Source organism: Trichoplax adhaerens, genomic scaffold (genome assembly GCF_000150275.1).
Source record: "Trichoplax adhaerens TRIADscaffold_9 genomic scaffold, whole genome shotgun sequence".
NCBI classification, from domain to species: domain Eukaryota; kingdom Metazoa; phylum Placozoa; class Uniplacotomia; order Trichoplacea; family Trichoplacidae; genus Trichoplax; species Trichoplax adhaerens.
The window spans coordinates 1533567-1547226 of record NW_002060951.1 but is presented as its reverse complement, the minus strand read 5'-3'; the positions used below and the strand labels follow the sequence as shown (position 1 = coordinate 1547226).

Sequence of the window (13660 nt, the reverse complement as noted above, 5' to 3'; positions counted from 1 at the left end):
TCAGTTGGGTGCGCAAGATATTACGCAGTGGTCTAGATTAACCATCATTCCTACATAATTGAAATTTCGCATAGAATCATATTCGACCAGATCGTAGTTGACGAGTCCTATTTGAGTGAAGAGAAATAGTTAAATCACGGTCGATAACTTCCTGTACAAATAAAGGCTGAGATCAAAAAAATTGATTCGAACGGTTCAATAACAAAAGATAAAGTACCGCATCTTTGCCATTTTCATGGTTCGACGCATCATGGGAGTGACAGACGCTACAGCATCAAAAATAAAAATTAACCATCTAAGTTTAGAATCGTGATATCACAAATCATTTTTCACTTTCAATAACTATCTCGCCTAATTACTATTCATCTCTATTGTATATTTATTAAGCACATTTTAATGGATTTATTCATAAGAATTAAACTAAATGGGCTAAATATTACATTAAATAAAAATTTTTTACTATTAGCCAATAAGCAATTTCATAATTATGTTTTATAATTATGTTACTCAACCTACGTTCAGATTTCCCTTCCTTGAACGGAATTACATGTCGTCGCTTAGTTTCACCTCGATGAAGCTTTCTTGGTATAGAAATAACAGTCGGCTTATTTTTCTCCATACCTAAAGAATTAAAGTTTTATATTTAAAGTCTTCAAGCTTGTATATATGTACATTACATCATGATCATTTTGGGAGTGACCTAACATGCAGTGTAGCTTAACTTGATATCTAAATTTTAAATTTTTATACCCTGTCTTTTGTGTGCCATTGAAGCTGCTATATTGGCAGTAACTCTTTTAAATTTATCTTCCCGTTCTTCGGTTTTAGCCTATGTGAGAAATCAATTACTCTAAGAACTACGATTCTAAATAAAAATACTGTCTATTGCCTAAAGTTATTAATAAATGGACTTTGGAAACCCACCTTATATAAATTCTTCCAGATATCATGCCCTGAAATTTCACATCCCTTGAAATCTCTTTGACAATGTATTTTCCATAATTCGTCAGTTTCATCAATCAGATGCTACAGCGATGTTTCAAATAATAAATATAATCGTTGTAATAACTACAACTCAGTTACTATCTTTAAAAGTAAATAACTGAGACAATATAAGTAGATAATATAATCATTTTGTACCGGATTATATTGTTCAATGTGTGATAGCTGCTTAGCAGAACACCTATTAGAAGTAAAATTTACAAGTAAGAATACACTCTTTGATAGCACCTTAAATTATCTTTTAGTACATACCGTGACAATACAGGAGCAATTATATCATAGGATACTGCAGGACCAAGTTCATAAATATCTTTAATATAGAATGAGAAACGTTTAAAGCACTTTACAAACTACTAAAATTAGCTTATGATTACATTAAAAAATAGTAAGAAGATAAATATGCTCGTATATTTTCAGATCACATAGTAAATTACACATAATATTGAAATAACTATTACAGCTTGCTTTGAAAAATAATTGTATTATGACTACAAAGCAAACTAAAAAGTTTGGCATTAAATAGGCATATTCAAACATCTTTTAGTAACAAAAACTTAACAATCCTTAAAATTAATGATTGATAAACAGCGTATCTTCATTATCCCTTACAGTCAATATTTTCACATAATACATCCATACACAGATCAAACAATGATTGAACTTCTATAATGAGCGACAAAAATTTAGATGTTAATAAAGCAATTTTAAAATAAAATACTTATGATATTTACATACGTAATTTGTGAGATTTTCTCCCAGAGAATACGGGTGTCATTTCATACTTTTTAACAGTAGCAGGATTCATTCCACTATCAATAGGGGCTGCTAAGACAAATCCAAAAACATTCTTTAACTAACCATATGCGGATATAATAAATTTTTACGCCCGTAAAAATTCACAGTGTACCAGTAATAACTTAGATGGTAAAATTTGGAGCGTTACTCTCTTGCTATTTTATAATGCAACCATAAACACGTATATAATATACTATGATATCTTATTTATATAATTTGTAGCAATTCTCATCATTCGCAAGTTTTATACATCTATGAGTAATTTTATATTGCACCAATATACAGTTACAGCCAATGAACCTTTTTTGACTTTTTTGGCAGGAACTGGGGGACAAATATTTACAATTGGAGGCATATCAACTTTTACATGTCGAATCCCAGATGACCTTCGATCAGGATTACTACTTCGGTTATCGCGCTCAGAATGAGAACCTTGTACTTTACCAAATACATTTGCTGGCGTTCTTGATGTCTTTAACTGCTCACTTTTACTATTGGCTAAATATAAGACAAGGAAGCATCATTATCTATCCTACTTGTATTATATTAGTTAGTAATAATATAATCAGTACAAAAATGCAGGTCTACCAAACACCATGGTAATATACCCACATTCTTAAACGATTTAACTGCAATATCATTTTAATTATAGGATATACAAAACTACTCAATATGAAAACAATTCTACATCAAGCACAAGAGGTGCGATCAACGATTAACAACAACAGAAAGCTGATTAAACACCTACATGTCACATTTGCTGCAACTTGTGTGGAAGGTGTTGCGATCGATTCTGAAGCCATCTTCTTCCACTTATCTACAATTCTTGAAGCTACTTTACCAATTGGGTCGTCATGTTTTTTCAATTTATTTACAGCTTTACCAATTAGAGTAGTCTACATTAATAAAAATAATATTATTATCTCAGCATTAAGTTAATAGTAACAGTAAACGAAGTGATTATCCAACCGTAATGTAATGAACGTATTGATTGTAGTTTAATTATACTGTAAATGATCAGATTAAGTAGTCAAGCTATCATTTTGAGTCAGTAACGTTATCAATGCATAAAAAGCTACCGTGAAGTTATAGTGGTTTAGACCCTCTCATTGAATAAGAAATATACAACAGGCATTATGATTATATCACATTACTGCAGTATCTAAAATTTAAATCCAAAAATGTGTAACCTTTAATAACTGGTAGGTTATGGGGATCTCATCCAATTCTCGAAACAAACCAATGATCTAAACATTGAAATAAAATAAGCAATATAGCAAGCAGATACTACTACAGTACAATGACGTCAAGATTTATCCTATAACCTCCTATACTGTATCATTTTTGTATGACTTATATTTACAATTTTATATCTTAATTAGCTTTGATTGATACCAAGTGTATCTAAAATGTTTACTTACTCAGAGAGTAAGTCAATCGATTGTCGAAAAATGTCTACTTTTAGAGAATAACGGTAATCTCCATTTCAACTCTGAAAAATTATTATAATTATCATTCATGCAATCTACCAGCCAATAGGAATATGCTTATAAGCCAGGCTATTCTAATATACAGAGTTTTTCCAGAGGTTCCTTTCGAACAAGTATGATTGACTGGAAAGTGATTTGTTATTTTAAAGATTTATAAAGCTAAACGTTATACAGTATTTATTGTAGCTTACTATACACAATTCTACATTATAGAAAAACGATGCTAACGCTTATGAGCAAGAACCATTCGTTAAGTGGCGACCTATCATCTCCAAGCATGGGGGCCTTCACATGTCATCAAATTTAATTTAATTAATAGGGTATGCAGTTGCAAACACATCACAGTTTAGCTAGCATTTCTGAAATGAAGGCTATTGGTAGTGCAGTGCAGCATATCTTGATAATAATACGTAGTATATTGTTGATATTCTATATTTCCATACGGTATGCTGTAGTAGTGCTTTGCTAACTACCAATTTTCTTTTATAATGGTAATTACGAATATATCCAAGGGATAACTAAGGTTGATGATAGTCAAATACTCGTAAATAATACGAAACCCAGTCAAAGACGTCCAGTATCTTCACCAACTACTGTATTACATGATCAGACTCGAGATATCACTGAAGTTACGACCATTATCATAAATTCTAAATACAGTATAATAATAATCTTCACTAAGCACAGCAGAAGAAGTACGCATATCAGACACCGTCGAACAGTATACAGTATCGGCAGTATTTGAATTATTATAATGGGACTTTCCATTGCTTGAAAAGTGCAGAAAGGATCGAGAACCAGAATTGAAAGCCATTATTATGCGATTTTATAATTTGTTAGAAAGAGAAATAATCTCTATACATTGAAAATATTGTGAAAGTAAATCACATGTCATTAAAGTATTGGGCAAAGATTCGCAGACACTGTCAACAGCTATCCATCACAAAGTATCACATTTCCTTTCTAAAGTTCAAATCGAGAAGATAACATCATTATCTATTACCAACGCTTTTGCTACATGAATTTGTTGATAGATGACAACATATCACAGACAACTAGTCGCTATTCCTCGTATAATATTGCAATCTACGAAGCCACGTAGCGTATGTGTAAAGTGGAGTTGCCCAGGTAACTAGGAAAAAAGCCCAGATCGATGCTGCCTCCAAAAAAGAAGTACCCCTTGATGCAAAGTGTAGGTGCAGTGGTAGTAGTGTCGAACACTATCCAAAGACAGTACTGTACATCATCAATATACTACAATACTGTACAACTTTATCTAATTCAATCACTAAAATCGATACCTACAGAACCTATCCTATTAACAGTGTCAGTAAGATCAATGATTAGCCATCCTACGCCATAACTAACTTCTAGACAGTTATTTTTTGCTTATTATCGATGACCTGCAGTGTTTTCGTCTTCCAGTAATCAATGGATCTACAGTACACTAGCATAAACGACTGTAATGTATCCTCCACTGATTGACTTTGATGTAAAATCAATTGCGTACATTCAATTAGAAACAAACCTGCTTCTTGGTGATGTTCTTGGAAGTTAGTCTATCTTTAATTTGAAGAATTTTCTGGATTCTTTTCTCTCTGACTGAGGCCATATCGATATGATTAACTTGATCAACCTACAAGTGATCCATTTGTCAATACAGATCGTCGAGGTAAGGTACGGAAGGTACGGATAGCCGGAAACAACTAAAAAGAAAAGAGTGAGACAGCAAACAACGGCTCAGTACAATATACTGTAGTGTACAGTACTAAAAATAGAGAGCCTTCCTATCTAGCTGTATGGCATACGGTTTCCGCGAGAGCATAGAGTGGAATGACTGGAATAATGATGTGGCAGTCAATCCTCTTTCTACTGTACAGTAGCAGTCTATGTTACAATGTACAGTACTGTAACTGACGGGAGTAAAAAAAGGACTAGCGAAAGTGGAAGAGTGTAATGGCGTCACCTATCCACTGCCGCAGTGAACAACTTATTAAGCACCAGTAGACTGTAGTGTACAATATTATTATTTTAAAGCCGTAATAACAAGTAGACTAGAAAAAGGTTTCTTTCCTTTTTTCTAGTAGTCAGCACTAGAGACCCCTAGTGTGCAGTGGGGACTAGTGGAGGCTACGAAGCAATGTTTCCATTTTTCCTCCTTTCCGAGAAAAAAGACTAAAAAAATTTGCTGTCCCTGTATGCACTCACTCGTTTGGCATTAGGGATTGCAAGCAGTGGAAAATGGGTTACCCGGGTACCCCCGTTTCATACCATCAATATCAAAATTGCTCGGGTACCCGAGTATGGAAAACCCGAGTGCAATCCCTGGTGCCACGAGGGATTGCAACCCTTGGGAAATTGCTTACCAGGGTATCCCGTTTCATGCCATCAATATTTAAAATTGCTCGGGTGCCCGGGTATTCTACCCGAGTATGGAAAACCCGAGTGCAATCCCTGGTGCCACGAGGGATTGCAACCCGTGCGAAATTGCTTACAAGAAGTCGTTCTTTATTGATAAAAGTAAACCCTAACCAACCCTCACCTGCCCCCTAAATTCGATTCCTAACCCTAAAGACACCATAACATCTAATAATATGATTTACGATCTTGTAACTTGCTTATGCAGTATCGGTAAGAGTGCTATAATTCAGTACTTATTCAGTAGGAAAGAAATGATGCACTGGACTTGCTCCAGTGTGTCAAAGGCACACTAAAGCATAACGCATAACACATCCATTCATTGGATAGGCAAGATCTGTCCGCAAATTGAGGCTAGGACCATGGCAGCCATTTGCTTGATGTTAATGTTGACTTCATTCATTACAATTCTGCTCTCCATAAACTGTCTCTTAAATATGAAGATTTCTATTTCTTGTTAAATTCTCCTAATTACATCAATTACTTCTGTCCCAAACATGATCTATTCTGGGACTACACAGTACTACTGCCATTACTTGATAGTAGGGCCGATTGAAAGTACGGTAAAAAAGAAAAAGCAACTTAAATAATAAATTGGTGTGCTCTGATTCTTTCCTCCATACTCTCTCATGTGTAGGGCAGTGACTCAAAATCAATCATTGATAAAGGAAAGCCATAGCAGAGTTTCATAGCTTGTATGCTTTGGTCTAAGTTATGTACTATATATAAAGTATACAGTCAACGCTAATATTAGGTACAATTTCTTTATCATTATCGGTACTATAGTACTAATATAACGTTTCAGAGGAACCGACAGCAGGAAACCATTGATCATTTGAAAAATTTTTAATATACTGAATAGTTCGAAGACTCCTCAAATATTGAGCAATCCTGCTAAAAGTCATCTTATTCAAGATTTAATTAAATAAAAATTACTTATAATACTTAACAGTCCTAATAAATGGTCTAAATAGGTACGCCTACAGATAAAGTTTCACCCCAAAAGCCAAAAAGTTGTCACAGTGTCAAAACACCCCAAAAGTCACAGTTGAAAAAAAGGAAAGAAAAACTGGACGTTAAACGAACCTACAGAAATGTACAAGTAATGTCACCTCCACATGATCATTTACTAATACTGTATCATCAAGACTGTACTAATTATTTCTTACTACTCAGTATTTCAAGAGTTTTAAATACGCATATAGAATAGTTCCAGCTGATATTCGATTTATGTAACAGTATCAACACCAACTAGGGTCCAAATTTAGAAACTGCCCTTTAGCTACTCCTTCACTTACTTGAATTGTTTTAACTATTGATCCGAATAACTACTGTACAGGCAGGTAAGATACAATTTAGAAACAATTATCTTACTGTAAACTTTTAACACAGTTTGTTAAAACTACTTTGCCTGAACAGTTTCAACAAGTGAACGAAAAATATGCATTATAATTCCGCAGTTGTGTATTAATTAATGTAAATCTTTTAAATATTGTCTGGACGCTGAGTCCTTGTATATGCAGCATATAAATGCAATTACATTTTCTTCAATCTATGAGAGTAATAAAGTCCTCTATAATCACAATTAAAGCATCAATAGATACAATTTCTCACGTACAGTACTGAAGATAATTAAATTAATTAATCGGTAGATCTTGCTGTAGCTTTTGTCTACCCGCTTAAGCTAAAATTTTCTATAAATGCCCGATGCGGTCCGGTATAAATATTGGGCAACTTCATAACTACAGTATAAATAATAATTACTTATGTAACTATAATTGATTCATACAAGACTGAAATAATAAAAGGTTCAGTATAAGAGCCACTGACACTTCTAGACGGTCAAGTATTAACTATATATTAGTAGTTAACAAAGCTAACATTAGTAAACTACAGCATATCACCTGATACTAGTAGCACAACGATGGTTTATGTTAATTAATTATTATTCAACTACATGTAATATACGAATATATATATTGCAATCAGCTCTATCTAAAAATAACTGACTCGCTAACTGATTGACTAAAAATTAATAATTTATACAGTAACAGATAGGAATTTAAATTAACCATGCAATGATAATCAAATTCGATGGATAAAGAACCTATGATACTGTCGTACTGAATTATATGACAAAGACAATAATTTCTTGTAATCACGGTGCAGAAGATGTTAGCTTATTTCGGCATAACTATGAAAAGAAAATAGGGCTTATGTGATTCGAACTTAATAAAATAGTTATAAACGTGTACGAGGAGCAACTGTAGAATGCGATATTTTGTTGATACAACTACGCTAAGCTGTTGCACAATACAAATATCCGCATGTAATTATTGCCAAACTAGTATCAATGCCCGAATGTTATTTAATAGCAGCTCAAGTTTGGTAAAGCTAAAAAATGAAATAAAATGTTGTTAGTAAATGCGATAGTAAGAGATAATAACATTGACGGCAAAATATGGATAATGCTATGCCAGCTAATAGCACTAGCAGCTTAAACTCAAACTAAGAGTATAATTGCACATATCATGCGGTATTAATTATTAGAAAGTTCGTACTTGTTTTAATTACGCTGTTTGCAATATTAGCTATATCCGTATTATATTAATGGCTGGCTTAAACTTCTTATTCTCATCCACTGGAATAAGTACTGCAATCATTACTATAAAATGCCAGAATAGCGTAATTTTTCCAAAAGAAATTCATCTTTCTCGCTGACTGAATAAATAGAATATTGAGCTTAATCATAGCAATTGCGGAGAGATGCCTTAAATCAATGTCTATTCATTCATTTATTGATGCCAATGTCTATTGATAAAATTTACACTTCATTTCACAAATTAATTAGATGAAGCAGTTGTCATCTAAGCATTCTTGATTTTTGCTACCTCCAATCTAAAAATAATCATCTTAGTTATAATGGATTTTATAATTAATAGAATGATCAACTACTAATGTAGTCATTCTTAGTTTTTATTTATTTTGGATAGTCTTCTTTCAGAGAATCTTTATCTCATTCCACGACTACACCTTCTAGAGAAATTAAAAGAAGAAATCCCAGAAACTTTTATTTTCTTCTTCTTCTCCTTTATCGCCGCTTAATTTTTCTTCTAATTCTTCTGCTTCTTCTTCTAGTTCTTTCTCTTCCGCTTCTCCATTATTTATTTCCTCTCTATCTTCTTCATTCTCATCTTCATCATCGTAATATTCATCATCTTCATCTTCATTATATTCGCCTTCACCTTCATAAGCATCATCATCTTCATGGCGATCCTCTTCATTATCATCATACCTATCTTTGTCTTCCTTATCGACTTGTTTGTCGTCATTGTCACCCTCGGATGAGCCGGTAAAGAATTCAAATAGGTCATTAAACATATTCCAACTTTCTGAACTTTCCTCGCTATCTTTATCAGTGTCTTCGAGCTCTCTTTCTTCTTCTTCTTCTTCTTCTTCGCCGTCGTCTCCCCATGGCCAATTCCAGGACCACTCCTCATCATCCTCATCTTCGTTCTCTTCGTCCGCACCCCCAATCTCCTCTTCATCTTTACTTTCATCTATACCTTCAAAATCTTCCCCTTCATCTTCATATTCTTTATCATCCCCATCAAAAAAGTCACCTTCATCATAATCCTCCATATTACCAGTCCTATTGTAGCGATCCTTCAACCAATCCTTAAATTTATCTATTCGGTTACCGTTTTTGTTACCAAATAGTATATCCTTTAGCCAATCTAATAAAGATCTCATCCCTCCATCGCTTTCTTCCTCTTCATCATACGAATTAGTGCCATTTGTTATTGGATTGTGCTTATTTTCATCATTATTAGCCGTCTTATTACTCTTTGGTTTCGATAAAAATCGAGACTCACAAATATTGCCAAAGGCAAGTAATAGTACAATTGCCAATGTTATCCACTTGGAATGCATTTTGTAGCTCTGACCAAGCAGCTTGAGCATAAAGCATTAACAAAAAGAAGATACGATTATTTCATTTCTTTATCCCAATATATCAAACTTTATATTAGCGAGCTAAGTTTTAGGCGATGCCTATTCTAAAATTTTAATCATTAATTCACACATTTAATAGGATTTATAATTACAATATGAATTTATAAAAATGTTATTTACAGTAATTTAACTCTTTTATGAATAGAGGAAAGTAAATATCGTTTTCCAAGACTTATCATTGAAATAGTCAGAAAAAAGCTCGCAAGATAGAAAAATATGATAAATTTAATCAATCCTAAAATTAATATTTTACCTGGGTAGGCTACAGCTGACATATTACAGTAAAACAATCAATATTAAACTTGGCATATAACTTTACGATAATAATTAGTGGATAGAGGAAAGAAAATTAAAGTGATAATCGAATAAGATTTTAGGCAATTGTTCTTCATCTCAGTTAATGTTATAGCCTTTCATATACATATTTAAATGCAATATCAATACCTTATAATTTAGGGTGTGAAGCAAAAATCGATTCAAGGTACAGTAGTTAATCAGAAAACTGAAAAATTCAACTTTGACAAGGTTAATATAAATTATTTCAAGAACGTATATCGCAGAATGAACTTTAACTCTTACTGACGTTGTGGTAATCGGTTGGATATTGAATTTGTTCATCAATAACAACTACAAGTCTCTGTTTGATTGGAGAATACAGCTAGCACGATAATCAAAGTGGTCTTCTATCTTAGCAATAACAACGATAGCCATTTACGTCTGCTGAAAGCCTTATACTCAGTCCAATCATAAAATTATTATCAACATAAATAAACAAGACATTACCACTCGCAGGTTCTACTACAAAGTATCTAAGATACCCAACTATATGTTATTAAAATACTAGATGACAAAAAATATTTAGGAAAATGGCTATTGTTTCAAATATTTGATTTTATAAGACTAAAATAACATCAAATATAATTTGCACATACAGTACGGTATGCAGTAAACAACAAAATTACTGTATGAAGTGTGGTATTGAATCCTGTGTGAATTGTACGATGAAGTCGTATGGAAATCGAAAATTTTATTGATAGTATACTGAAATTCTCTCCCTATGTGGTTACTATATTGAATAATAGTTCAAAGCAGTATGAACTATGACGTTTAATAATCTTCGTTCCTGGAAATCTTAATAAAAGAGATCACACTATCACTAATACGATATTAGTTAGAATTAATATTTGTAATTTATGAATACCATATTAGCTATCTGGCCATATTGCACTAGAATGGGCTCACACTCCTTGTAATAAATAACGAGATCAACAATCTTATATTCATTTCAATATACTGTACAATAATACTATGCATAGTTCAAAATTCTGATATGAGAGACATGCCATATGTCCAATAGTGTACCTCCAATTCATAATTTAAGTAGATGGAAATATTTCCGAAACATAAAAATACAAGCTAATGAAAATTTACAAAATTGCCTTTAAAGTTGAACACTTTAAGACATACTATAGCTTAATATCGCACATGGCGCAAAATTTTAACCTGAAGGACAAGCTATGTATTCAGATTCAGTATGAGTTCGATTTGGTAATCTAAGCAAGTAGAATATTTTCGAGGCACTAAAGGCACTTGATGACATTAGTCCGGTTTGTTATATTATCTGTTTATTTGATCTATTCACAATAGCTATAATTAATTTTAATGTCGATAATAGTCTTCGCTTTCACCATAATTAATTAATTAATGATACAAAAATTATCAATTATTGAGTTCCGTCCTTAAATTGAATCGCCGAACGAAAATTTTTTCTTTTATGTTTTCCTTCTCCAACAAACGCACTATACTTATAATAACTTGTAAGGCAAGTAAATAAATTGTTCCCTGCGTTTATTAATAATTTTAAAAACTTATGCAAGCTTTGCCTATATAACAATATATGCAATATACATACAACAGTAAAATATTTACATCTAAGCAGGCAAAATGTATACTAACTATTATTCATATTATCTTAATATCTATAGTTTGGACTCATTATTAAATATCCATAGTTTTATGAAGATAATCCTTGCACATCATAAAGTATTTCTTTCAATTCACCTTCTTAAATGATAAGATGGTAATAATTCATAATTATAGTATACTTCGAAATCGTAGCTTATATTACTGAATATCGTAAATAAGCTATGAACACTGCGATAATGTCAACAGGTTTAGACATGACATGGTGTAAATTGTGATCTTATGATACGAAAGAAAGAGCATTATATTCCTTAGAAATCTGATTATTAAGAAACTGCAGTCTAGTGCAGCCTTATATTATAAGAGATATCTTATAAGGCGAACTCATACGAATAGTTAATACTTGAGATCATAATATAAATATTCTACAAGTGATACATCCATGTGGGATGTACTCCTATAAATACTGATCATGATTATCGTTACAAACAAATTGTATAGCCAGACTTCAAGACAGGTTGGAGGAATTAGTAAAACTTTTTACTATATTTGATATTAAGACGGATATTCTACCATTGCTATCAAGCTCATTTTTCAGTATAATAAATAAATGAGTCTAATGGAAGCTCCATGTAATCTATAGTAATTTAAAACTTATATAAATTTCTGAGTACAATATCAACCTAGCATATTGTTATTTCATGTTTTTATCTTAAATGTAAAATAATAGTCTGTCCATTCTTAATTACATCACCGGTCAACTTTTAGTGTCTATAGCTATCAGTAACCAAGATACTACGCCAATTTTTGATTTTGAAGTTAATTGTGTTACAAATATCTAATACGTCTTTACATTCTTTCCATAATATTATTGCTCAAGCTATTCACAGATTAAATAGTATGATAAATCTAGCAAGACACTACACTGTCTATGAGAAAGGATGTTCGAATACGATGTTATATTAATTAATGTAAGTACGTCACAAAAATACAATCACAGTACAGTACACCGACGGATCCATCACGTAGGGCCAGTGGTCAGTGAAAAAACATGATTCAAAAGGCATCCCACTACTTCAAACCCAATAAGTTGCGCAATTCTTACGTATACATTTATTACGAGTTCAAAATCTGTTTACGCGTTATGTGAATTCCTATATAACTTGTTTTTTTAAAGTCTTATTCAGCCTTCTACAAATCAATAACAAAATTTATAGCACGCGTCATGCCATGAAAATTTAATTGATTCCGGATCATATTAAAAATTAATAAAGCTATCAACATTTTTGATATTAAAATATCGTATCTCAGTAATTAAGTATGTATTCTAAAAGTTACAAATGTGTCTAGTATCATGGCACTTTTAAAGAAGAGATAAAAGAATACTATAAATTTCTCTATCGTATATGATTAGCTCTCATATAGAATCAGTAAAGATTGAAATCTGATTGTTACTATAATTACATGTATGCTCTTTTTCGTTGTTATCACTACTGTATTTATACCAACTGTATACTGCAGGTACGCTACTGTCAGACCTACACTCTAACATCATTGTTTTGTTTGTCATTAGGGTAACTAAGTAAGTAAAATGCTCACTCATGTGAATATAGCGCTGTCATTTCTATCCAGAATATTAACATCACAACTAGAATTTCTCTTCATAACACAACATCAGTACTTACTTTAACTACATGATAGATCAAATCACCGCATTCTTATGCTACAGTGCAGTGTATGGAGAGCCTTTTCAATATTATATCGTTATCACAACAATTTTTCTATTCATGCAACATGATTTTTGATTATCTTTACAAGCAGTAAAAATGACAGTAAGACGCCAATAGTTTAACCATAAAAATTAATCACGAAATGTATCATGTCATTGCATTATTCTAGAATTTATTTAATTCCTACGATCAATTGCCATCCTTCTTCAAGTAAAAATGAAGTGTCTAAGACTTACAAAGTAATCGTTTATGAAAAATTGCGAATCATTGTTCAAAATACAATATGGG

The 13660-nt window shown here is 32.2% G+C and overlaps 2 protein-coding genes across 2 annotated transcripts; both read right to left on the bottom strand.

The window, feature by feature from the left end:
• Positions 1-4899, bottom strand: TRIADDRAFT_58942 (uncharacterized protein; the record flags this gene model as incomplete). Its single annotated transcript, XM_002114902.1, has 12 exons — positions 1-107; positions 517-621; positions 751-829; positions 925-1026; positions 1141-1183; positions 1255-1312; positions 1612-1665; positions 1738-1827; positions 2098-2295; positions 2546-2693; positions 2988-3044; positions 4816-4899. 12 exons carry the CDS (start codon positions 4897-4899, stop codon positions 1-3), a joined length of 1125 nt encoding a protein of 374 aa, XP_002114938.1.
• Positions 4900-8750: 3851 nt separating this feature from the next.
• Positions 8751-9638, bottom strand: TRIADDRAFT_58941 (uncharacterized protein; the record flags this gene model as incomplete). The annotated part of the gene is made up of 1 exon (XM_002114901.1): positions 8751-9638. The coding sequence occupies one exon, from the start codon at positions 9636-9638 to the stop codon at positions 8751-8753; it is 888 nt and encodes a 295-aa protein (XP_002114937.1).
• Between the last annotated feature and the right edge of the window lie 4022 nt (positions 9639-13660).